The sequence below is a fragment of the Mustela lutreola genome, chromosome 17, assembly GCF_030435805.1.
Source record: "Mustela lutreola isolate mMusLut2 chromosome 17, mMusLut2.pri, whole genome shotgun sequence".
NCBI classification, from domain to species: Eukaryota; Metazoa; Chordata; class Mammalia; order Carnivora; family Mustelidae; genus Mustela; species Mustela lutreola.
The window spans coordinates 12096679-12121985 of record NC_081306.1 but is presented as its reverse complement, the minus strand read 5'-3'; the positions used below and the strand labels follow the sequence as shown (position 1 = coordinate 12121985).

The 25307-nt window shown below is 45.4% G+C and overlaps 1 protein-coding gene across 1 annotated transcript in view; it reads right to left on the bottom strand.

Annotated features, from left to right (window-relative positions):
• Positions 1–2037: 2037 nt before the first annotated feature.
• The window catches only part of PARN (poly(A)-specific ribonuclease), a 158162-nt gene continuing 134892 nt past the window's right edge, over positions 2038–25307 (bottom strand). Inside the window, exons 23-24 of the mRNA XM_059153980.1 lie at positions 11934–12127; positions 2038–3118 (exon numbers count right to left, since the gene is read on the bottom strand). Coding sequence (XP_059009963.1) covers positions 3066–3118; positions 11934–12127 — 247 coding nt within the window. The 3' untranslated portion in view covers positions 2038–3065. The remainder of the gene's footprint in view (positions 3119–11933; positions 12128–25307) is intronic.

The following is a 25307-nucleotide window of genomic DNA, read 5'->3' as shown; positions in this document are numbered from 1 at the left end:
TTAAAGCCTCTGCCTTCGGCTCAGGTCATGATCCCAGGGTCCTGGGATGGAGTCCCGCATGGGGCTCTTTGCTCAGCAGAGAGCCTGCTTCACTTCCTCTCTCTCTGCCTACTTCAGATCTTTGTCTGTCAAATACATAAATAAAATCTTAAAAAAAAAAAAAAAGAAAAAGAAATACATCACAAGCTAGGCTGAAGTGATGAATGGAGAGATGGCTGATTAAGTAATGGTACAAATACGCAAAATGGGGGCTATGCAGTTGGGGGTGGGCTGGTAAATGGGTGCTCACTGTTCGCTGAACAATCCTTACAACTTCTCTGCATGTTTGAAACTTTTCACAATAAAATATTGGGGGGGGGAATATGAAGTGGTAAGAAAGGACAGAGCATAGCACCCAGTCTCCACACCGGCTCTGAATCAGAGGACCACAGTATGATTTTCAGGGAAACACTGAGGTCCCCACTTCTAAGCCCACCTCTGGGTTTGGCTCAGTGTGTAAGGAACCTGCAGTCACAGCCCCATCCTCAACATAAGCCCCTGGGCCTCCGTAGCAAAAAGCCGAAGCCCATCCTGGGGTTTTATGCCCAAAGAGGCATTCAGAGAGCGTGCGTGCGTGCGTGCGTGTGTGTGTGTGTATAGCGGATTGACGGCCAACCCACTTCAACCGTTTTGAGTCATTTCATCCAGCTGGGAAGAAAATAGGGGTGTGAACGTGGATGAGGGGTCCCCCAGGTAATCAATTCTAAGCCCAATCCCATGTGACTATGCCTGCATTCAGCTCCAGGTGACGGAGGATACAAATGGGGTTTCAGATCAAGAGCGTGATCTTCTGCCGTAACTGTGATTTACTGGGCACGTGTGTATGCTGGGCATTTCACGTGATCTCATTTGGTCCTTGCACCCTCCTGTGGGGCAGGTTTACCATCCTGGTTTCATGACCCAGGTCATGGAGGCTCGGAGAGCATGCGTAATGCGTAATGTGTCTGAGAAGCCCCAGCTGGAGCTGGGATGCCAAGAAGCCTCTTTTCCAGAAAGCCCTCTTCCCCCTCCCTCTCCCCTCCCTGGACCCGGAGACACAGGTACAACCTGTATGTGTCTAAGACGCCTTTTTTTTTTTTTAAAGATTTATTTATCTGACAGACAGAGATCACAAGTAGGCAGAGAGGCAGGCAGAGAGAGAGGAGGAAGCAGGCTTCCTGCTGAGCAGAGAGCCCGATGTGGAGCTTGATCCCAGGACCCCGAGATCCAGACCTGAGCCGAAAGCAGAAGCTTTAACCCACTGAGCCACCCGGGCGCCCCTAAGATGCTTTCTGACCAGGGAGAATTGGGCTTTGGGGGACAAGGTGGCATTTCATTCCCTGAGGGCAAGAGGCTCTCCCACGGCGACCCCGCACCGTGCAGAAGGTGGTGAACCACCAGAGACTCTGCGTTTCCACGCCCATTACAGCCCGCAGCGTGCTTTCCCTCTTGCTCGAGGTGTTAGGGTGTTGGACACCAGCTGTTTCTACCCGTAGGTTTCGGTGACTCAGCACCAGACCAGCAGCGCCCCTGCAACCCTTAGCCTCCGTCTGTCTCCATCTCCCTGAGCACCACCCCATGGAGTCTCGGAGCAGGGACAGCTCAGGAAGGGGTGGGAGCTGGTTCCCGAAGGGTTTGGCTTTGCAACTCTGCCACAGACTGCTAGGTCAGGGGAAGGAGGGGAACTGTTCAGAGGCTCGAAGCTGGGAAAAGTGAGTGTCTCACTCATCTGAATATGCAAGCCGCCACGGATCCCAAAGGGCTCCATTCCATCCACCATGACTGGATACGGACCCTCCTACGCGGTCATTTTCCACGGGGCTCAACCCCAGCCCCCGGCAGCTGACTCACTCATGAAGGTATAGGGTCAGAGGTTAAAAAAAAAGAAGAAACAAAAATTCATGAACATCAGGCTTCGTGACTTACCAGTGCTTTTTAGGGGTGATCTTTTGAGAGAAACATATCCATGTAAATTCATCATTCACTTACAAAAACAAGAAAAAGGAAAAAAAAACAGAATCCTACGAAAATTCCTTTAATTTTCATCTTTCGGAAATACATGTTTCATTTTTTATTTCCATGATACAAAAAATGTTCAGTATCTAACAATGATCTCTATAAAGCAGACCTACTGACAACAGATCCATGAAATTCTGTCGCTGTTGGGATCGATGTCAATAGAGGAAGGGCTGGTATGCATCTTCTGTGGTTTCAAGCACACGCACACACACGCATATGTGCCACTTCATCCCCAGACACACACACACACAGACACACACACACAGACACACACAGAGGACGAGCAGGTTGAGATGCGGGGGAGGGAGCGCCGCACTACATGTAAAAACAGAAGATAACTTTTCGTAATTCATACAGTCTGCCATGAGAAACTCACATCTTGGGGCAAAGGACTCTAAATAAATACGGCCCGAAGGCCAAGGCAGAGGTGACGCTCCCCTACAGGTGGACAGCGGGAGACTGTTTCCTTCTGGAAACAGTGGCTTGGGCGCTCCGTATTTTCCGGCAGATGCAGGGGGAAGCAGGCAGATGCGAGTGGGCTCTCCATCCATCGGGAGACGAGACGAGCCGCTGGCCAGGGAGGCCCCTGCATCCAAAGAGAGCCCCGCGGAGCGGGGAGGACTTCAACCCCAAACTCATGCTCATGACCACAGCGCCCGAGAATGTCGGTGTTTTGCCTGGTTCACAGCCGGCGTTTCCTGCCCGGTGGATTCTGAAACATGCGAATGTTCACGGTGGGGAAGGGCTTCACGCAAGCGACAAAGGATCGACGGGTGAATGTGCACATTCCTGAAAGCCTACCACCGCGCTGAGTGGCAGCAGACACTTTACATTAAAAGGGAAGAGAAGAGACATGGCCACAAAAATAAAAACTGGGTTTGTTTGTTTGTTTTTTTCCAGGACGCATACTTGGTTTCCAAGCCCTCCCATACCACGTTTTATTAAATTAAATACAGTATGGCTTCCGAATGTGCTGGCTGGTTTCGCCTCAGCCACAGCCCCAGCGGTGTGTTTCCCTCCGGCCTCGGTTACCACGTGTCGGGGACTTCGAAGAGCTTGGCCGGGCTGTCGGGGATGCCTCCTGGGGGCGGGAGGTGGACAAAACAAAATGCGGTGAGCACGGAGAGGATGGCAACCAGGGGACCGAGCAACCAGCGCGGAACAGAGTGCCAAGGCCAAGGGCCAGGCTGGGCAGAGCACGCCCACAGACGGACTCTGCCCATGGGCAGCAGGGCCCAGTGGGCCCCACAGAAATGTCCCACGGAGGATCAAAGACATGTCTCCCTGCTTGGATGTCTCCATTTACTTCCTGGGGGTTAAAATGTGGATGTGCTCCTATGTCTCGGGCGGGGTGGTGGGGGAACATCCTGTACTGGCCCCTAGCCACCACACTGGGCACCCAGTTCATTTCACTTTTTTTTTTTTTTTTAAATTAAGAAAGTTCTATGCCTAATGTGGGGCTTGCACTCATGACCCCAAGATCAAGAGTCACATGCTCCACCGACTGAGCCAGCCATGTGTCCCTCGGTTCGTTTAATCCTCATAAAAGCCCAGCGCAGTTTGGGGCACCTAGAGGGGTAGAGTCGGTTAAGTGTCCAACTCTTGGTTTCTACTCAAGTTGTGATCTCAGGGTCATGAGATTGAGTCCCACATCGTGCTCCGTGCTCAGCACAGAGTCTGCCTCAGATTCTCTCTTCCTGTCCCCTGCCCCTCCTGCTTGTGTGTGCATGCACTCTCTCTCTCAAATTAATAAGTTAAAAGAAAAAAGCCCGGCACAGTGGTATCACTACCTGCATTTTACAGATGCAGAACAGGCTCAGGGAGGCCAGATATGGTGACCAGCGTCACACCGCCAGCGCGAGGCTGACGGGAACGGGATCCTCCCACCGCATCCGGAGCCCTGCTGCATCCCGGGGCTCCAGGTTTCTCTGTGCTGGGTGCTCTGTACCAGCACCCAGAAGAGAAACCCAAGGGGCTGGTGGCCTTTTCAGAGAAGCTGACCAGTAGGAGGGTTCAGAAACCCCCCAAAGGGGCCCAAGAAGAAGCATGCAGCCATTTCAGAGTTCGGCAACACCCGCTAAGTGTTGATGGGTCTCTTTGGTGACAACAGTTTCACCCGGAAGCTGGAAGCCCTTCTGCTCCGTTCACGCCGTTCCCCGTATCAGCAGCGGTACAGTCGGGTCAGGGCCTGGACCAACCGTGTCCGGAGCTGAGCAGAGGGGAATTAAGTCAGGGAAGGGAGTGGCCACGATGGAAGCGTGACAGCCCAGGCGCTCCTGCATGGGTGGTGACGTGCATTACTTTTTACTTAAGCAGGGTTGGCCGGGAAAATCAGCAAAGCTAACCCCAGCTGCTCACACTCCAAGATTCCAAAAGGGGGGAGAGGGCTCGGCTGCTGCCTAAAATGGTAACTTTTAAAACTGGAGGAGGTGCAAGGTTCTGCAGAGTAGGAAATCACTCAGCCCAGAGTGGCCACCTCAATGGCAGGAATGTCTAAAGATAACTGGGTCTGAACACACGAAATAACATAGGATTTCAGCCAACACGAGAACTCCCATGGGTGATCACGGACTGAGACGAAGTCCAGACGGAGAGGACGAGGAGACTGGGGAAGGGACACTTGGGAGGCTTCTGTCCCGTGTCATACCGCTTTGTTGGCACTCCCAGCAAAGACTGAGATGGTTCTTGGGAAGTGAAGAGGGACACGAGATGCTCCCACGTGACAGACTCCTAGGATCCAGTTAGGTTATTAGAGAACGAAACACTAAGACACTCCCCTCTGCAGAGCGAGTAAATCCTGCAGATGGGCCGGGAAGAGACATCACAGGCCTGACCTTCTCAATCACACACATTCATACAATAGCTGATTGCTGGGGTGGGGGGTTGGGGGGGAGAAACACCCATAAGGGCATTTTTATAATCTACATATCAGAGAAACATCACAGCAGTCAATCAGCTGTTTTATAGGCTTTGTTTTGTCTTTTTTTTTTTTTTTTAAAGATTTATTTATTTATTTGAGAGGAAGAGAGAAAGAGAGCATGACTGGAGGGGGAATTGGGGCAGAGGCAGAAGCAGACTCCCCGCTGAGCACAGATGCGGGGCTCGATCCCAGGACCCCGGGATCATGACCTGAGCCAAAGGCAGATGCCCAACCGACTGAGCCACCCAGGCGCCCCACCAATTAGCCATTTTAAAGGTTAACAGCCACAATGCTGAGTGTGGGGAAGCGAAACAGATTCAAACTAGCTGTGAGGGAACTCAAATGAACAAAAAAGCTAAGCGGCTGAGAGCAAGTGCACTGTCATACTTATGGCAGCACCTGCTGTCCGCTGGATGGGACGGTGTGCGGGCGTGGCGGCCCCCCAGCAGATGCACAGGAAGTGACTCGGTGAAGAGCGGGTGAGAAACAGCGGAATGTGCAGAAGCTTTGGATAAGCAAGCCAGGCTCGGCCATTTGACTAGCTGTATGGCTTTGAACAACGTTCCCTGGCTCATCTCTCAGCGGCGTCGAGTACTACGTCCTGTTGTACATGCCTGTGGTGGTACGGCCGAGTCCCTGGCACATGGCAAGTTTGTTGTGGATGTCAGGTCCCTTCCTGTTAGCAGTAAGGTGGCCCAACACTGAACACGGTTGTTCTCCAGGAAGCTGACAGCCTGCTATCAAGATGATCCTGGTTTTCATTACTAAAATGTGCAGCTGCTGAGCAACAATGTGTCCAGAGGAACCAGAATGTTAAGAACCATCTAAAGGAGACCCAGACCAGAGGAAGCTGGAGGTCACTGCTGGTGTTCTTTCTAGCACTTTCCAGAAAGGGAGTGCTGCAGACTGAAGAGTCAGTCTCAAAGCTGGTGGATAAGGAGCTAGGTCTGTTTCAGGGAGCTTGAGGGCAAAGAATTATTCTGGAACAATTTTTCTTTTTAAACAAATATTTGAAGACGTCTGCTTCCTGTCAGGATGGATCTCAATGCGTACTTTGGAACATATGCGAAAATCACCTCAAAATGGACTGCACATCTCACTGTAAAATCTAAAACTTATAGAAGAAAACACAGGAGAAAATCTCTGTAAATCTGGAGTCAAGCAAAGATTTCTTAGATGTGATGCAAAGCCATAATCTGAAAAATGTTAAACTGGATTTCCGTAAAATTTTAAACTTCTACTATTTGAAAGTTACTATTAAGAAAGTGAAAAGAAAAGCAGAGTCTGGAAGAATGTGCAAAACACCCAAAAGGATTTGTATCCAGAATATACAAAGAACTCTCAAAACTCATGGAGAAGAAAACAACCTGATGAAAAAAATGGGCAAAAGATTCAAAAAGACGTTCCGCAAAGAAGAGATCTGGATGGGAAACAATCACACAAAAGATGCTTAGCATCATTAGTCATTAGGGAAACTCAAGTCAAAGCCCTATGAGACACCACTACAGGCCCAATGGAATGGCTAAAAGGGACCACTGGTACCAACACTGGTAAAGGTGCAGAGCCACCAGAAGCCTCGCCGGCCAACGGCGAGAATGCACCACAGTGCGGCCATCTTGGAAAACACTGAGCCCGTTTCTTAGAAGGGGAGACATGCACTTGCCATGTGACCCAGCAACTCCACTCTTTGGTATTTACCCCAAAGAAACAAAAACTTAGTTCATACAAAAACCTGTTGGCACATGCTTACAGCAGCTTGATTCTTAGTTGCTAAAAAGTGGTAACAACCTAAATGCCAATGGGCAAAATGGATAAAGAATGATACATCCATAAAACAGAACACTACTCAGCAGTAAGAAGGAACTGATACTGAAATAGCAAAATGAATTCTCAAATTATTAAGAAAGAAGCACATCAGTGGTTGCCAGGACCTAGGGGAGGGAGGAGGGATGGGGCGTCAGAGAATCTTCTGGAATGATGCAAATATTCTCTCTCTTGATCATAATAATGGTCATATGGCTGTACACATTTGCAAAAACTCATCAAATTGGGCACCCGAAAGCGACGACCTCCTGTAAGTAAACTATCTTAATAAAGCTGACCCTGCAAAAGACCAACAAAATTCTACTATAAAATATTATGCTGATAATAAAAATCTGACCAGGAGTTTTTTTTAAATGGAGAAAGAACAGGATACCAAACTGACTATGAGGTATGATGTCCATGATGTATAAAAATGACAAGAAGACTAAAAACACTTGTTACTGGATTATCAGCCAACCATGGGGTTTGATTTTCTTCTGTTTTTCTGCATTTTATAGGTCTTCAAAGTGAGCATGTTATCTTTATTAACAAAACGACAAAAGAAAGTAAAAAGTGGTCAACGCGAAAGGTGACCGTTGGGGCTTCTTTACCCTTCTTCTGTCCAGAGCTGAAAGGGACAGATTCTACGAGGGAAGACATTTCTGCCCTCTGGTAAATCCAGAACAGCGTCTCAAACACTGGAGATCTGCCATTGTATCATTTTCTGGAGTGGAAATCTGTAGTGAGAAAGATCCTGGGGGGAGCTACACAGACGTATTCAATTGGGAGATGCTCCAGCGGGCCCGGTGAAGGGGCGGTTTCCCACACCAAGAAGGCAGAGCTTCCCGGGGTGGAGGGCTGCCGGGGGAACAAGGACTGAGCAGCAGACTGGCCCACCACACAGCACAGAGGCCACACGGAGGCTGTCAGCCACATTTTAATTGAGGGCTTCGAAAGTTCCTTGGCTACACTTCCTGAGCCTGGATGGTCAGCAACTGCAGACTGCCGCTCAGGTCCTAAATTTTCATACTGTAACCTTAAGGATGGAAGCTTGAAAAGTTCAATGGATTCCTCAAGACTCCAATGATACTCCTGGTTCTTGGCAAACATTTTAAGGGCTGCTATGTTGTGTTTTCAGTGGAAGAAGGAAAAGACTTGTAGCAGCCTCTCTAGGACATGACACAAAAAATCACCAGGAATCGTTGGCATCTTGGGCACTTATCTGCCAAAGCTAACAGGGCATGAGAGAACTCTGGCTACTGGACCGTCTGACGATATTTTGAGATTGGGCAGTCTGGTCAGCGACAGGACACTGAAACACAATTCACTCATCAGCAAGAACGAGTGTGCTATGGACACCCGTCCAATAAACCCTGTCTGGGGAACATCACCTAGGGGTACTTCAGTGCAGCCCGAATGGCACACAGAACTCTGGTTCTTTACCTACAAGTAGAGAACGTACCTTGAATTCCCCCGAGGAAAAGTAGATAGCGCCACCAATTTAGCTAATCCTACTAAATAGAAAAGCAACTGGCTCGTGTTCTATGTTTGTAGCCTGGACACTGGACAGAAACAACACTTAGGAGAAAAATATTTGCTAAGTATATAATATGTACATAGTAAACTCCTAAAGAGAATGGTCGCTTGGGTCCCATGACTTCATCATGAGCAAGTCCAAGTTGGCAACTGTTTCCTGCTCTTGACCGGCTGCCAGAAAAGCCATCTTTATGTAAAGGGTCCTCCGCTTCTTCTAAAGTTTGGATCAATTTCACATACTGCACAGTGATACAACGTGGGGATTCCAGATCAGACCGCCCTCCCCAGTGCCCCCAGTACCAGTTATACCGGACTTCGCAAGTCTGAATTCTTTGGACCTGTTTCCTCTCCAGAAATTGGAAATACTGGTATCTATTCTTGATCGGGTTTTTATACGGAATAGACAGTAAAGGAGGCTCCTGGCACAATGCCTGCTACAGGATATAAACTAGGAACAGTCAGTCATTCCTTTTGCAATTTAAGTCATTCTGCTAGCTGAGAAGGGGTCTAGGACTGAGCTCTTAATGCATCTTCGATATTAAAATGTATAACTAAGACAGACGACACTGTTACGTGTGGGATTTACTGAGCACCAACTGTCCCCGGACTGCTACAATACACAATATTCTCTGGTCCGACTTTTTGCGACTTCCTCCTGGGAAAACAGAAACCTCCCTCCCAGGTCAAACAGTGTCTTTTCTATTTCTCATGCCTCCGCCAACCCAACACACCTTCATGAATCACCTGCGGCCCTGTCAAGAGACTCTGGCCAGGAGGAGAGCTCAGACAGGACGCCTGAGAACCTGTCTCTGCAGGTCAGACTTTCCCACGCCCTACCGAACTGTCCCAACAGATGGCTGCCAACACCCCAACTGGGGCGTCACAGCTCCTGGAACCCTCTGAACCCTTGAGTGCTTCATACAGACCCTACATAGGTCCAGACCTTTGTATTCTCACTCACTACAGGACCTTATGACAGTCAGCGAGCAGTCAAAACTGGTCAACGCCACAGGCTCAGAGCCTGGTTACCTCACCCGACATCCTGCCGGGAATAGTAGCGCTAAACACTTACAATAATACAGCCAAGAAGGACCTGTGAAACTTCTAGCTTTGTGCTGCTGCAAGGCCTCACCCGGTGAATGGTGCCCCAGAAGCACCATCCGCTCCACTCTCTGATTCAATTAAAAGCTGTCGAGATGTTTCTCTCTTTCTCTTTTAGCGGGACTGACAAAGAAGTACAAAATCTATCATTTTTTTTTTCTTTTTTAGCTCAAATCTTGAGGCCGTGACAGCTTTCCTGTCAATGGGAGGAAAATAAAAACCTATTTTAATGACAGTATTATACATTCGAACCCCCAAATAACTCACAGAAAGTTTTCACTTAGAATGATGAAAGTTATAAAAGGAGCTAATCTATTCAGGCAGTCTATTATTAGGTATTTTAATGTTAATACCTGTAAGATTATGCTGAGATAGAGGAGGGGGAAAATACCCTGTCATCTTGCGCCTGAGCTCTAACAGATAAGCTGAAAAATGCCGAAGAGACTGAGACAGGAAGGGAGGGAAGACAAGAGAAGACCCCACCCCCCAGCACGCCAGCCATGACCTCTAGAAGTCGTGCTGACATTGAGCGCGGAGGCTGGTCGAGCAGACACCATGCCACCGTGGTGAGAAGGTTATCCCAGGTGAAGACTAAGGGTGTCACAGAATGAAACCTTCCCCGGTGCCCCATTTAGGGAACGGAAGGGAAGCAAGTCAAGGAGAACACTGGGATTCAAGGAGGCAGCGGAGAGAGTCCAGGCTTCAAGCAAGCAGTTTGAGTTTTCAGTTAAAAGTTAAGCCTCAGCGTGGTGTATAAAAGCATATGCAATATTTTTGCTGCCTCTTTGGTTTCACTAGTAACAGTGAGATTCAGAAAACTCCCTGCCGTCAGATCGGGCCACATGTAAAAGGAAGAATTAATCTGAAACACAGTGAAGGCTTAGCTTGGGTATGAATCAAGTCCCGTGGCTTCCCTACACCTTCCTTTGATCTGACTGTTGGTTCTGCTCGCTGGGGAGACCAGCCTGCTGTGAGATAAAGGAGAGGGGCCCTCCAGGCGGGGTCAGCAGCCCTCTTATCCTGGGCAGACAGGCAGTGGCGGAACCGTGCAGGAGAACACCTGCTCTCTTGCAGGACAGACTGAAGGACTCTGTGACCTTGGGCAAGTCACGTTACCCTTCACGCCTGCAATCTCTTAACTGTGAAACAGACCTTGAGGACCGCCTCAGAACTTTAAAAGAAAGAACTCCCACCCAGTGTGACATGCCCCGCTGGCCCCGAGGGCTTTAACTGTTGTCCCCGACAGCTGTGGGAGCCGCTAGGTGACTGCTGGATCTCCCCGGCAGGGAACTGGTCCGGCCGACCATCGAGACCTTCCGTCATGTTGCAGTCCAGCAGTGCAGAGGGCCTGAGCACAGGGGATGAGTTTGGTCATGAGCCGCCTCCCCCCGTGCCATGGCATCTGGGTGATGGAGAGAGTGTGGGATTTGGCCTCGGGCAGGCCCAGACTTACCTTCTGGTGCTAGCTATATGGACCTACGCGTGTTTCTAAACCTCTCTGAGCCAGACACCTGCGTCCCTGAGACAGGATGATAATCCCCTACGTCAGGGCTTTTGTGAGAAGGGGAGGGTCCCCCTACAGCTCTTCGCACATACTAGGCTCTCAACAGGGTAGCTTCTGGTTTCCTTTGCTCCTTATGTAATTCTGCGTATGAGAGAGAAATCCGGGCTGCCTGGCAAAGTTTTGCTGGGAACGGTGAAAACGCTGCCACTGAAAATAACATGTGTAGGAGGAGGGCTCTGTGCAAATTTAAATGCACATTTAAGATACTAGACTACTTACACACATCAGCAAAACCTCTAAACCATGGAGGAAAGGGAGAGTATTACCAAAATGGAGTAACCATCTTTAACTGAGAAGGCCCCTGCCAAGCCCTCCTCTATCAAGAGACAGGGCTTTTTAGGGATTCCTTAAATTAAATGGATCCTAAAAAGCATCTGGTCCCGTGGAAAACTACAGCAGTCCCCCTCATCTGCGGGGGACACAGTCCAAAACACGCAGTGTGTGCCTGAAACTTCCGGTAGTACCAGCCCCCGCAGACTCCATGTTATTTCCGGTACATCCACAGCTGTGACAAGGCTGAATTGATAAATGGGGCACAGTAAGAGATGAACAAGCGCTAATAACCAGAGAGAACAATGACAACAAATGTACTGTCACAACAGTCGTCTGAACTGGTTTCTCTCAAAAAAAATCTTACTGTCCCGGACTCACCCTGCTTCTTGTGCTGATGTGAGATGATCAAGTGTCCTTGTGAGAAGACAAGTGAGGGTAATGACAAAGGCATGGTGATCTAGCCTTAGGCTACCAGTGACCTTCTGGTGATATGTATGACGGAAGGATCCCCTGCTTTCAGACTGTGGTTGACTCTGGGAAACCGTGGATAAAGGGGTTGATGGCAGGAGTGGGGGAGATTACTGGACATGGGCTTTGCCACCAACCGAAGCCCCGCCATCATTTCTCCCCCCAAACTATGAGTTTCTAGAGCATTAAAGAGTACACAACCCCAGAACTCTACTGAGTTCTTCTACAAACCTGCTGGTGAAAGGTCCTTCTTCATTCTTTTTAACTTCTTGGCCTTTTTCCTTCCCTCGGAGACGGGTTCTGCACAGGACTCTGTGGGCTCGAGCTCGGCGTCAGAAATCTCCCCCGATACTCTGGCCTCCAAGTCAGCTTCTGCTGGGCTGGGACTCAGGCTTCTCTTTTCTACCGTGCCGGTGGCTGTAAGACTAAAACACACACAATGGAATGACATGAAAGGTGTTGAGAGTAACAGAAACACTAGCCTATAGAATGTCTTCGCACTCTGAAGCTTGTTACCACTTAACCAGCAGCCAACAACCCGGGCGGCTGCCACCTGTACGTGACTGTTAAAGACCTAACTGTTAAAGACAGTTAAAGACCTTAAAGAACCGAAGTCTGAAGGTTTCCCGTGGCGACAAGCTTATTCAGAAGCAAGTTCTGTGTTATGTTTGTGTAGAGACACAGACGAATCTGAATTCTTCTCAGCGCTTCCAAGAACGAAATTTTTTTAAAGATTTTATTTATTTGAGAGAGAGAGAGCATTAGTGGGGGGCGGGGGAGGGGCAGAGGGAGAAGCTGACACCCTGCCGAGCAGGGAGCCCGATACGGGGCGCGATCCCAGGACACTGAGATCATGACCGGAGCTGAAGGCTGAGGCTTAACCCACTGTGCCACCCAGGTGCCCCTTGAAGCACCAAATTTTCAAGAAAATTCTTGGTTTCTGTTTTTGTGGAGCTACTACAGTAGAAGAGCAGACTAGAAGAGTAGAGCTGCCATAATAAAATAAGAGTTCTTGGTGGTACCGAAGCGGAAGACGGCACTGTTACCCTCACGACTGCCTAATGCACGCACAGCACAACAGACGAGTGCGTGAGCGTGTCAGCGATCACGTTGCTCGGCATCGGACTACACTGACAGGGCGTGGCCCACCTCCACAGAGTTCTCGTCTGTTCCAAAACGGTGACTTGTCAAATTTATAATTAAACCCGGCTTCACTTTGAAAGCTTCATAGGATGTGACATGTTGAATTAAATCCAATTACATGTCCTGATTTTTCCTTGAGGAAAAGTATGTTCCCTGAAATAGAACTTGATGAGAACAGAGACCGCGTGGCCAATGTGAGTCCTGTCTCCTCTAAATGGGTCCTATAAATAGATTTTTTAGGGTGGCCCCCAATTTATGAGAAACATCTAAAAATCAAGTCATTCCACCTAAGGGAGGCCATTCGAGTACAGCGAGGGGGCGGGGAGCGAGCGAGGGTATGCCCCTGATTAAGCCTCTTCTAAGGAAGTGCATACTTAAAATGTTACATATAAAAAAACACTCTGGCTTCCCAGTCATCCCAATTCCAATTCCTCCATGTAGTCCTGCACTCCCATCTCTGTTTTTTGTACCTGTTCACTCATGTGAAGAAAAAGAATAAACTGTTTTCCTGGTGGTTCTTAAAAGCCACAGGAGGCAGAACGCACGACTCTTACAGCTGGCTGGTCTGCCTCCACCTGTCCTCTTCACATGTATCATACAGACTTCTCCGAAGCATCTCTTTTATTGAGGGGACACAAGGAAAAGGGGAGAAAGAAGTAATATTTGGGGGACATTATTAAATATGCATATGAAAGTTTACTGTTTAAAAACTGATTACTACCTTCAAAAGGTTTTCTTTTTAAAAACATTTTATTGGGGCACCTGGGTGGCTCAGTGGGTTAAAGGCTCTGCCTTCGGTTCAGGTCATGACCTCAGGGTCCTGGGATCGAGCCCCGCATTGGGCTCTCTGCTTGGTGGGGAGCCTGCTTCCCTCTCTCTCTCCCTCTCTCTCTCTGCCTACTTGTGATCTCCATCTGTCAAATAAATAAATAAAATCTTTTAAAAAATTTAAAAAATAAATAAAAAATAAAAACATTGAATTTATTTGGGGGGACAAAGGGAGAGGGAGAGAGAGAGAATCTCAAGCAGACACAGGGCTCCCTCTCATGACTCTGAGCCAAAATCAAGAGCTGGGACATTTAACAGACAGAGCAACTCAGGCACCCTACCCTTAAAACAGTCCTCTTAAAGACAAAAATAATTTTGGCTGGTTTCTGAAAATCTGGAAAATTCAAAAAGTGTCAGAAAATAATAAGGACCCATTGTTCCACCACAAAAGGGGAACAGGCCTAAAAATCCCTCTGTGTTGTAAATCCTGGAGCCTGCTAGCCTCTAAGATGTAAATGTTTAATGAAAACTCAGTTGGGACTTCAAGAAAGACAAGGTCCAGAAATAGCCCCAACTGCATATAGAAATCTAGTGTACAATGAAGGTTGTATTTCACATTACTGGGACAAAGATGAACTTTAAAGAAATAGTGTCGGGATAACTGGAAAAGGATAAATTAGACCCCAAATTCCTCACTTGGTACAAAAGCATAAACACCAAACAGATCGGATATCTACATGCCCAGAATGAAAAATGGGTGAATTCCTCAAAAATCTGAGTGTACAAAAAGGCTTTCTCACTATGACTTGTAATTCAGACACAGTAAAAAAAAAAAAAAAAAAAAAAAAAAAAGTACCAATTTGATCTCCTAAACATTTTTTTTTTTTTTTTTTTGCACAGTGGTAAGATAAGCCAAGTCACAAGACGAATGAGAAACCAGGGAAAAGTATCTGTAGCGTAGATCATAGATAAAAGGTTAATGTCCCTGATACACAAATAACTCTCAAACTGGAGAGAGTCAGGGCAAAGCCACAAACTCACTGTTAGAGAGAGGAGTGTGGCCACATCTAACAAAACCCGGTATTTATTTACCTTTTGAGTCCACAGGCACACTTTTCGGAACATGAAAGACACAGGTCCACCAATGAACAAATACATACGCGCAGGTCATTCCCTGCAGCCTTCTCTGAAACTACAAAATATCGCCAAGCCAAAATAAAACGCCTAAATGTCGAGGTATCGGAAATTGGTTAAATAAACTGTGATACGTATAATCAGGGAAGTTATGAGCCATTATAAGAGAGAATGGAGACCTCAAAGATCAGACAGGGAATGACTTCTAGTAAAAAACAAATAAACCCACAAAAAAAAACAAGGTGGGAAAAAAGCAAAGTGCAAAAGAGCCATTTATAAACCCAGTGCTTGCACCTTCAGTAAGGAAGGGGGAAGAACTCAAATCCTGAGGTCTTCAGGGGTTTGCTTCTGTTGCTGAATGAGTGACGCCAATTCTGAAAATACCGAGATGTGTTTCAGTACCGAGCAAAGCCGTAAACACACGGATGTTGGAAGCCAGACACACCAATACTGGGGTGTGGGAAGAAAAGGAAGAACCCTGTGGAGATGAAATGAAATGGGAGACATACTCAAGATTTTAACATAAATAAGTATGTGTCTATGTGTGCACTCATGTTTGGGGGATGTATGTGTGTATATCCAAGCATTACCACCGAAAAGGGCGTAGAAGCAAAGAAACCTCAGTAGCAGTGAGCACATCTGGTGTCCACATCTTAATTTCTAATACCGTACTTTAAAAACAAACAAACAAAAAAACAAAACAAAACCCAGAGCTTCCAGAAGAACTGGCTGATTCCACAGCTGGGGTTACTGGAGGCCTGAGATGAGACTGGAACATCTTGCGATATGAGAAAGCAGGAAAGTGCTGAAGATGTGCAGAGGCGTGTTACAAGGACCGAGGCCCAGCTGGGAAGGGCTCTCACTGGCCAGGTATCAGAGCACCAAAGTAAGAGGCAGTAACAGGTTCTGAACTGAAGAAATAGGAATCCATGTGTTTACGTAACACAGGACACAAAGGGAGGGAGAGGGAGGAAGAAGAGCTCTTAGGCGGGATACTGACTCGGAACCAGTAATGGGGAAGAGAAATGGAGCTGTTAGCTGACCCCTCTGCAACCCTCCCATGAAGGATGGTTGAGGCAAACGCGCCGGCAGCTGCTCCACACGGGGGTTGTTCTGGTGGCGAGGAGGATATCTGCACGGTCTGGAAGTGTCTCCCCTCTCCCAGGGCCTGCACTGCAGTCAGGACTGTGGAGCTGAAATGTCACCATGAAGAAATATCAGACAAACCCAAATGGAAGATATCTTCCTGAAAAAGAGCGGTCGGGGAGGGGTTGGTGTTCCTCAACAGTGTCACCGTCCTAAGAGACTAAAGGGATATGAAAACTGGATGCAATACGTTATTATAGACTGGGCCTTATAATGGGGGGGGCAGTGATGCAGATAATACGAGATCAGATACTAAAATGTGGATATGAGCAGTAGAGCATCGTATCAATGGTAAATTACTATGGCTGGGTCACTGTACTACAGGTGTGTAAGGAAATATACTCTTACTTAGTGGACTGAGGGACAAAGGACCATGATTATTTAATTCCCTTTCAGGTGGTTCAGGGGGAAAAAGTCTGTTTGGGGTCAAACTAGGAGGTCACATGCAGAATTTTGCTACAAGCATAAGGAACTGATTATGCAGCCGGTGGAAATCAAATTCTTCTAGGGTGACTATCTCCATTAACTTCTTCTTTTCAGTAGGGAAGGGAAGAAAAAAAAGGTTGCTAAGGGGTGGTATTTACAAGTTCCTGCAAACACCTGTAAAACCACAAAAATCTGGCTGCCCCATGAAGTTTCCCTCTCTTTCTTTTAAATGAGGGCATTCTTTACATGCAATGAAATTTGCTCAATTTCTGGAATTGCATACAACCACGTAAACACCAGAACAGCCAAGACACAGAACGGTTCCCTTTAAGAAGATTCCTTGTGCCACTGTGCACTGAACTCTCTTGCCAGCAAACACGGATCTGCTTGCAGACACTATATTCTGCCTCTTCTAGAAAGTTCACACGAATGAAATTGTACAGTATTTAATCCTCCGTGTTTGCCTCTTTTACTTCACATGACGCCCTGGGAACCAGCCACACAGCTGGTGGTCCTGGTATTTTACCCCCATCACTGAGTTGTCGTATTTCCCGGTACGGCTATACCACGATTCATTTACTCGTTTACCAGTTGACGGACATTTGGGCTGCTTCCAATATTCTGCTATTGTCAATAATAACACTCTGAACATCTGCGTAAAGGCTTTTCTGAGTTTTATTTTATTTATTTATTTTTAAAGATTTTATTTATTTGACACAGAAAGAGAGATTTCAAGTAGGCAGAGAGGCAGGCACAGAGAGAGGGGGAAGCAGGCTCCCCACTGAGCAGAGAGCCCGATGCGGGGCTTGAACCCAGGGCCCTGAGATCAGGACCTGAGCTGAAGGCAGAGGCTTTAACCCACTGAGCCACCCAGGCGCCCTAAGATTTTTTTTTTTTTTTTTTTTTTTAAATCACGGTAAAATACACATCACAGAAAACTTGGCCATGTCAACCACTGCAAGCACACAGCTCAGCGCTGTTAAGTACACTTCCAACGTTGTGCAACCACCACGACTCTCCATCTCCAGGACCCTCTTCATCTTGCGAAACTGAAACCCTGTACCCATTAAACAGTAACTCCCCATTCTCCCTTCCCCCCAGCCCCTGGCAACCACCATTCTTTCTGCCTCTTTGATTCTTACTCGTCTGAGTATACTTACTGAAAAATATATTTACACTTACTAAGTATTACTTACTTACTCGTAGAAGTGGAACCACAGAGTATTGTCTCTGTTTGTGACTGGCTTATTTCATGTAGCACAACGTCAAGCAAGGTTCACTCATGTTGAAACAGGTGTCAGAAACACCTTCCCTTTTACGGCTGAATAATATTTCATCGTGCGGATATACCACATTTTGCTCATCCATTTACCTGGCAGTGGACACCTACCCTGCTTCCAGACTTCAGCTGTGAAAAATACTAATAGGAACAGGGTGCACAAACAACTCTCCAAGACCCTGCTTTCCATTCCTTTGGGCATATGCCAAGAAGTGGAATTGCTGAGTCACATGGTAAGTTTGCTTTTAGTTTTCGAGGTAGCCTCCTGCTATTTTCACAGCAACATTCCCACAAGAGCGTATGAGGCTCCCGTTTCTCCATATCCTCATTAACACTTGTTCTATTCTGGGTTTTTGATGGTAGCCATGCTAATGGCTGTAAGGTGTTATCTCATTGTGGTTTTGATATGCATTCCCCAGTGATCAGTGACGTGTAAGAATCTTTTCATGAGTTAATCGGCCATTCATTTATGTTCTTTAGAGATACAGCTAATGCAAGTTCTTTGCCCATTTTTGAATTGGGTTGGTTTTTGTTGTTTCTGTGGAGTTTTAGTTCCTCATACATTCTAGATAGTTATCCCTTATCAGATATAGAAGTTCATTTTGTATATGGTGTGAGGTAAGGGTCCAACTTCATTCTTTTGTGTGTGGATATTCCATTTACCCAACACCGTTTACTGGAAAGACGGTCCTTTCCCCATTGCACGGTTTTGCCATTCTTATTGAAAATGATCTGACAGTTCATGTGAAGGTTTATTTCTGGGTTCTCTATGCTATTCCATCCACTCTATATCTGTCTTGAGGTCAATAACACACTGTTTTGGTTACTGTAGTTTTTTTTTTTTTTCAAGATTTTATTTATTTATTTGGCAGACAGAGATCACAAGTAGGCAGAGAAGCAGGCAGAGAGAGAGGAGGAAGCAGGCTCCCCGCTGAGCAGAGAGCCCAAAGCTCCATCCCAAGATCCGAGCCAAAGGCAGAGGCTGGAACCCAATGAGCCACCCAGGTGCCCCTAGTTACTGTAGTTTTGCAGTAAGTTTTAAATCAGCAAGTGTTATTCATCCTCCTAACCAGTTTTTTTTTTTTTTTTTAAAGATTTTATTTATTTGACAGAGAGAGAGATCAAAAGTAGGCAGAGAGGCAGGCAGGAGAGGGAGAGGGGGAAGCAGGCTTCCTCCTGAGCAGGAGTCCAATGTGGGGCTTGATCCTAGGACCCTGAAACCATGACCTGAGCTGAAGGCAGAGGCTTAACTCACTGAGACACCCAGGTGCCCCCAAATCTGTTCTTTTTCAAGATTGTTTTAGCCATCTAGGATGCCTTGGGAATCCATAGGAATTTTAGGATGGATTTTTCTATGTCTGCAAAAAAATGTCACTGGGATTTTGACAGGAATTGCAGTGAATACATAGATCACTTTAGTCAGCCCTGTAATCTTGATAATATCAGGTTTTCAAATTCATGAACCTGGGGTAGGGGGTGTCTTTTCATTTATGTAGATCTTTCAATTCGTTCAGCAATGTTTTGTAGATGGTAGGAAAGAGCTCTCTCCATTCTTCTCTTCTTATAAGGGTACTAATCCCGACATAAGGCCCTCATCTTCATGGCCCCAGCTAACTCTGACTACCTCCCAAAGACCCCATCTCCTAATTCCATCAAATTGGGGATTAGGGATTAATATAAGAATTTGGGGGTGTGGGTGCCATGATTCAGACTGTAGCACAAGTCCACTAAAATTTTTTTTCTATTTTTTCTTCTAGAAATCTTAGAGTTCTAATTGTTACATTTAAGTCTACAGGTCATTTCAGGTTCATTATGTATATGGTGTGACTTAAGGGTAGAAGTTCAATTTTTGCATACCACTATGCAATTGTTTCAGGTTTATTTGTTTGTTTGTTTGTTTGAATTATTTATTTATTTTTTTGGAATTATTTACTGACAAAATTAACTTCGCCTATGCTTTTGTCAGGAATTTTTAAAATTTCCAAATTCCTGAAAGTTACTGATCTTCAAAACTTGAGACCAAGAAATCAGAATTCCTCAATTGTAAATTATTCTGTATTTTTCAGAGCACTTGACTTCACGTTTTTAAATAATGAGTTATAATCATAAACAATCAATCACTTTTCTGTGACAGGATTATATTTAAAGTTTCAGGGGTTAGTTCTGTAAAATATGATATAATAACAAGTATATGGTTATTATTATGAATCATACACTGCAACAAAATTATGTTATTTCAATAACATGCAAAAAATAATCTCTACTTAATATAGGCATTTGGTAAAAGAAAACATTAAAAGAATAAAACATTAGCACTGAATGACTGCCCAAAAAACATCATTTAAAAATTGTAAGATGGGGCACCTGGGTGTCTCAGTGAGTTAAGCCTCTGCCTTCAGCTCAGGTCATGATCTCAGGGTCCTGGGATCGAGTCCCACATTGGGCTCTCTGCTCAGTGGGGAGCCTACTTCCCCTTCTCTCTCTCTGCCTGCCTCTCCGCCTACTTATGATTTCCATCTGTCAAATAAATAAATAAATAAATCTTTAAAAAATAAAAATAAAAATTGGAAGAGGTTACAAATATTTAAAAGCTTTTTTTTTTAAAGATTATATTTATTTATATATTTTTGTAAATATATAAATGTCTGCAAAAAAATGTCACTGGGATTTTGACAGGAATTGCAGTGAATACATAGAGCCCAATGGAGGGCTGGAGCCCAGGACCCTAAGATCATGACCTGAGCCAAAGGCAGGGCTTTAACCCACTGAGCCACCCAGGTGCCTCTTAAAAATTATCCTCAAGTGAGATTTTAAAACACACAAGTATTAATTGCTTGGATTAAGTATTAATATTTGTCATAAGACAAATATTCCAGATGTAGAGAAGTTTCTTTCATGTTGTGCTAATGTTGGTCATATGGTTCTGAGTGTGTCCAAAGCAAATACAAGTTGGGCGTTAGACTACATATGGCCCCATATATGCTCATTTCCTCTTTGAGGGATGAACATATTTTGTCTGCTTGCCCTGATTTTGGTTTGGCTGTTAAAAATGATACTGCCTGTCCTAATTCAGATCTCAGATGAGCTGATTTCACATCAAAGTGTTCCAGGATCCTTGTTTACAGCCTGCCTTTGCATTTCTTCTGTGAAAGTAATTACAAAGAACTATAGCCTTAGGGCAAATAGCCAAACACGAAAACACCACTGGATTCTATTAAGATAACGTAATATCTGGGTATCCTAGCAAGGTTAACAGCACTATTACTACACAGAAACATGTTTCAGAACTGCCAATTGAAAGACTGCCCCCAAAACTTAGTATTTCTTGGAACGAGATTCGCTGGATTTTCATAAAGTGTACTAATATGTGTAAAGTCATTACTAAATCTGTGTTTACAAAAATGACCCATCAGGAGTGGCAGACAGGGGTACAAACATATATATTTAACAACCCGCCAGCAGCAAATAAGAAGGACAGATCTGGTCGTGGCCCCTTCGCTCCCATACCCTCTGTCCTGCTGACCGTAACCTTTGGACACCGATTCCGCTCTTCCTTTCAACGTCATGTCCATGGGTTCCTTTGAACTGGTAATACCTATGTTGGTGGTTAAACTTGAACACCCACAGATTTTCTTTCCCTTTATCCTGATTTCTGGACGGATTTTTTTCTCACATTTTGGAGTGACATAAAGATCCCTAGAAATGTCAGGAATGGATTCCTGCATGGGGACGCTGCTGGAAATCAAGGGATCACTAATGTGTGGTTGTGCTTGGGGCACTCAATCCTGTTTTCGTTATCTACTTATCTTTCCTGTGCGGGCACCACACTGTTATTATACCTGTAGCTTTACAGTATGTCTTAAAGACAGAGGCTAAGTCCTTCTGTCTGCTGGAGGGTTCACCCTGCTGGATAAAAGAGCCGCCTTTCATTTTAAACATTTTTAAAGATTTTATTCATTTATTTGACAGACAGAGCTCACAAGTAGGCGGAGAGGCAGGCAGAGAGAGAATGGGGGGAAGCAGTCTCCCTGCTGAGCAGAGAGCCCGATGCGGGGCTCCATCCCAGGACCCCGGAATCATAACCTGAGCCGAAGGCAGAAGCTTTAATCCACTGACCCACTCAGGCATCCCAGCCACCTTTCATTTTAAAGGGTTGCCCAGTTTAGAAAATTCTCGTTTGATACTTCCAGATGACCATTCTAAGCGGCATGTGGGCTTTTATTCCCATTTTACAGGCAAGGTCCCTCACCCTCAGTGACTTGTTCCCAGTCAAATAGCTGGTTGAGTAGACCTGAGACAGTCTTCCAGGTCCGGGTTCTTGGCACTGCTTCACGGCCTCTCCACCACCCAGTCCCATGTTCCAGGACCAGTTCTTCCTGTGAGGTCTTACCTCAAAAGACCCCCTCCGAAGGGCTTTCCCAGGCCCCCTGCAGAGACCAAGCATCCCTGATTCTCCAGCATTTATCCCTCTATTTTGTTTTCCTCCTATGACTCATCTCTGTCTGTACTTCTTACTCACTTCTTGTTTATTCTCTTCCTCTCTGCCACCAGAATGTTCGGCAAGAAAGGGATCTCGTGCTTCTTATGGGGGACGGGGCTTCTCAGGACCTGGCCAGGGGCCACCAAGTCAGTCAGGCCTCTGCAGTCAAGGTTTGTAGAGTGGATGGAATAGATGAAATCAGTGAATGCTTCCACCCCAAGAGCAATAATGCAAATGACAAACAGCAAACTGCTTATTTCCTCCTGAATTATATGTGCTATTAACAGGGTTTACATCCTAGTAGACAGTCAACTTCCCCGCAACCCTGCTAGATAAAGCTACGGGAAAGTAGGAATGTCCCTCTGTGTACAAACTACCTCACAAAGCAAAATGAACTGGAAAAATCTGGGGAAGTAGGAGCTAGAAAATGCATTTTTACTGTTTTCCCAAACTCGCATACTGAATTCAAATACCATGAGCATGACTGTTCTGTGTTTGCGGGCATGATATGGGTCGATAAGGGGAGGATGTTTGAGAGCCTATGCTCCATTCAGAAGGCAAGGCCGTGGAGACGGCTGATGAGCTGTGACTTTCATGTCTACCAAAGAATTTGAATTGAAAAGCAAAAATAGGATCAAATAAGGTATGCCTGTATGACAGCTACCCGGGAATAAAGGGTTATCTCTTGCGGAATGAGAGTCAGGGGAAGAGTAGGGAAAGAGAAGTCATGAGTATGTTGTGTAAGACTGTGGCTCTGGCCTAGGTATAAAGTTTATTTTTAAATATGAGATTGGCCTAAATAAAAGAAAAAATTGTTTCTGGGTTCCAAAAAATCAGTGACACTCGACTGGAACTTTTTGCGAGAACCCGATTTGAATCCGGCTAAACGATCCCCTATTGCTAACTCACGTTAATACAGGACAGCAAAGATAAATGTATGGTAAACATGAGAGAAATTAATACTAATTCCTAAATAAGGAACCTATACTCAACACAGAATTAGTTGAAGCTGAACTCAGAATATCTGAAATTTTCAGAGGCTAGGATGAAATTTACTTTTGCACTAAAATTTACTTTTGTCCCTGATGGAACGGATTTACTAAGCAAATCAGTAATGTAATAAAAACAAAACAACTCTTCCCACAGCAAAAGCCCAACTATTTCAGAAAATAAACTGCTTTTAAAAACTTTCCAGGAAGTTAAACACGACCAGTTGGACACACATATTTATCTGTAGAGGGATATAAATAACTTGACAAAGGCACAGAGAATAGGAGAGGCGGCATCAGAGGGCAGGATGTTAGCTCGTTTTGGAGACGACAAGTAGAAAGAAGAGTGCCAAAGGACTTTGCACAGAGGAGGAAACAGAAATCTAAGTGTTGTGTAAAAGTCTGATTCACCCAACAGAGCCCTGCAAAGTCTCAGCAAATAACAGGCCCCAGATTCCTGAAACAAGTAGGTGATAAGCACTGGGGCTACGTTAACAGGAGGAAGGGCTACACTAGGGTCCCCACACCCAATCTTGGGAAGCCAGGGGGCCAGCATTCCTCCAGGCCAGCAGCAGCTGGACAGGAGGTTTACTCTGTGGAGAAACTGACCCTCTCACCGAGGGACCAAGTCCGACAGTGAAGAGTAGGCCGAGTAGGGCAGTAAGAAGCAATGAACGCGGCAAGCAGCATATCCTACATACTGAGAATGGGGGCCTCCAGCTTCCTTTTGCCATTCAGGACCCAAAGCACCAGCAGTCAGGCTTACGTTCCCCAAGCTGCAAGTCAGAAAATCAATGTCTAAAAAACCTTGAACTCTTACAACTAATATCACACTTAATGCAGAATGTTTTTGTCCTAAGATAAGGAATAAGACACATATGCTGGCTCTCGCTATTTCTACTTAATACTGTACAAAAAGCCCTAGCCACAGCAATAAGACAAGAGAAAGAAATAAAATTTATATGGTCCACTGGACAGTGAGAAATACACTTGCCTTTACTTGCAGCATATGTGATTATCTAAACAGAAAGTACCAAATAGCTTATAAAAAGTATTAGAACTGGGATGCTCAGTCGGTTAAGCGTCTGCCTTCAGCTGAGGCCGTGAACGCAGAGTCCTGGGATTGAGTCCCACATTGGGCTCCCTGCTCAGCTGGGAGCCTGCTTTTCCCTCTCATGCTCTTCTTGCTTGTTTCACAGAGAGTGAAACTTACTCTAATAAGTAAAGTCTTTTAAAAAGAAGTTATTAGAATAAGTGAATTTAGTGAGGTTCAAGGATACATGATCAACACATACAAATCAACTGTATTTCTTTATGTCAGAAATGAACTGGAAATTGAACTTTAAAATATATGATTTATGGGACGCCTGGCTGGCTCAGCCTGAAAAGCATGAGGCTCTTGATCTCGGGGTCATGTGTATACCCCATGTTGGGTATACAAATTACTTTAAAAAAATAAATAAAATGACTTATAATAGCATCAAAAAGCAAAATACTTAGCGACAATTCTAATAAAGCATATGTCAATTTTACATGCCAAAAACTACAATAAACTGATGAGAAAAATCAAAGAAAACCTAAATAGGGGTAAAGTAACACCACGTACATCAGTTGGAAGATTCAATACAGTTATGATGTGAATTCTCTCCAAAATGGTCTACAAATGCAACATAATCCCAGTAAAGTCTTAGCAGGGTTTTAGTAGAGATCAACAAGTTAGCCCTAAACTTCGAAAAGTGAAAAACAAGGATGAAGGGTTTAACATCTGATTTCAAGACTCCCTATAAAGCTATAGTAATCAAGACAGTGAAGGGGTGCCTGGGTGGCTCAGTAGGTTAAAACCTCTGCCTACTTGTGATCTCTGTCTGTCAAATGAATAAATAAAATCTTAAAAAAAAAAAAAAAAAAAAGACAGTGTGGTACTGGTAATAGGACAGATGGAGGGGTTCCTGGGTGGCTCAGTCAGTTAAGCGGCTGCCTTTGGCTTGCATCATGGTCCCAGGGTTCTGGAACTGAGCCCCACATCAGGGTCCCTGCTCAGCGATGAGTCTGCTTCTCCCTCTCCCCATGTTATCTTGCTCACTTTTGCTCTCTCTCAAATAAATAAATAAATACATACATAAAATCTTAAAAAAAAAAATAAAAAAGGATAGATGTATAGACCAGTGGAAAAGAATGAGTCCAGAAAATGATCTACATATATATATATATATATATATATATATATGGCCACAGGTTTT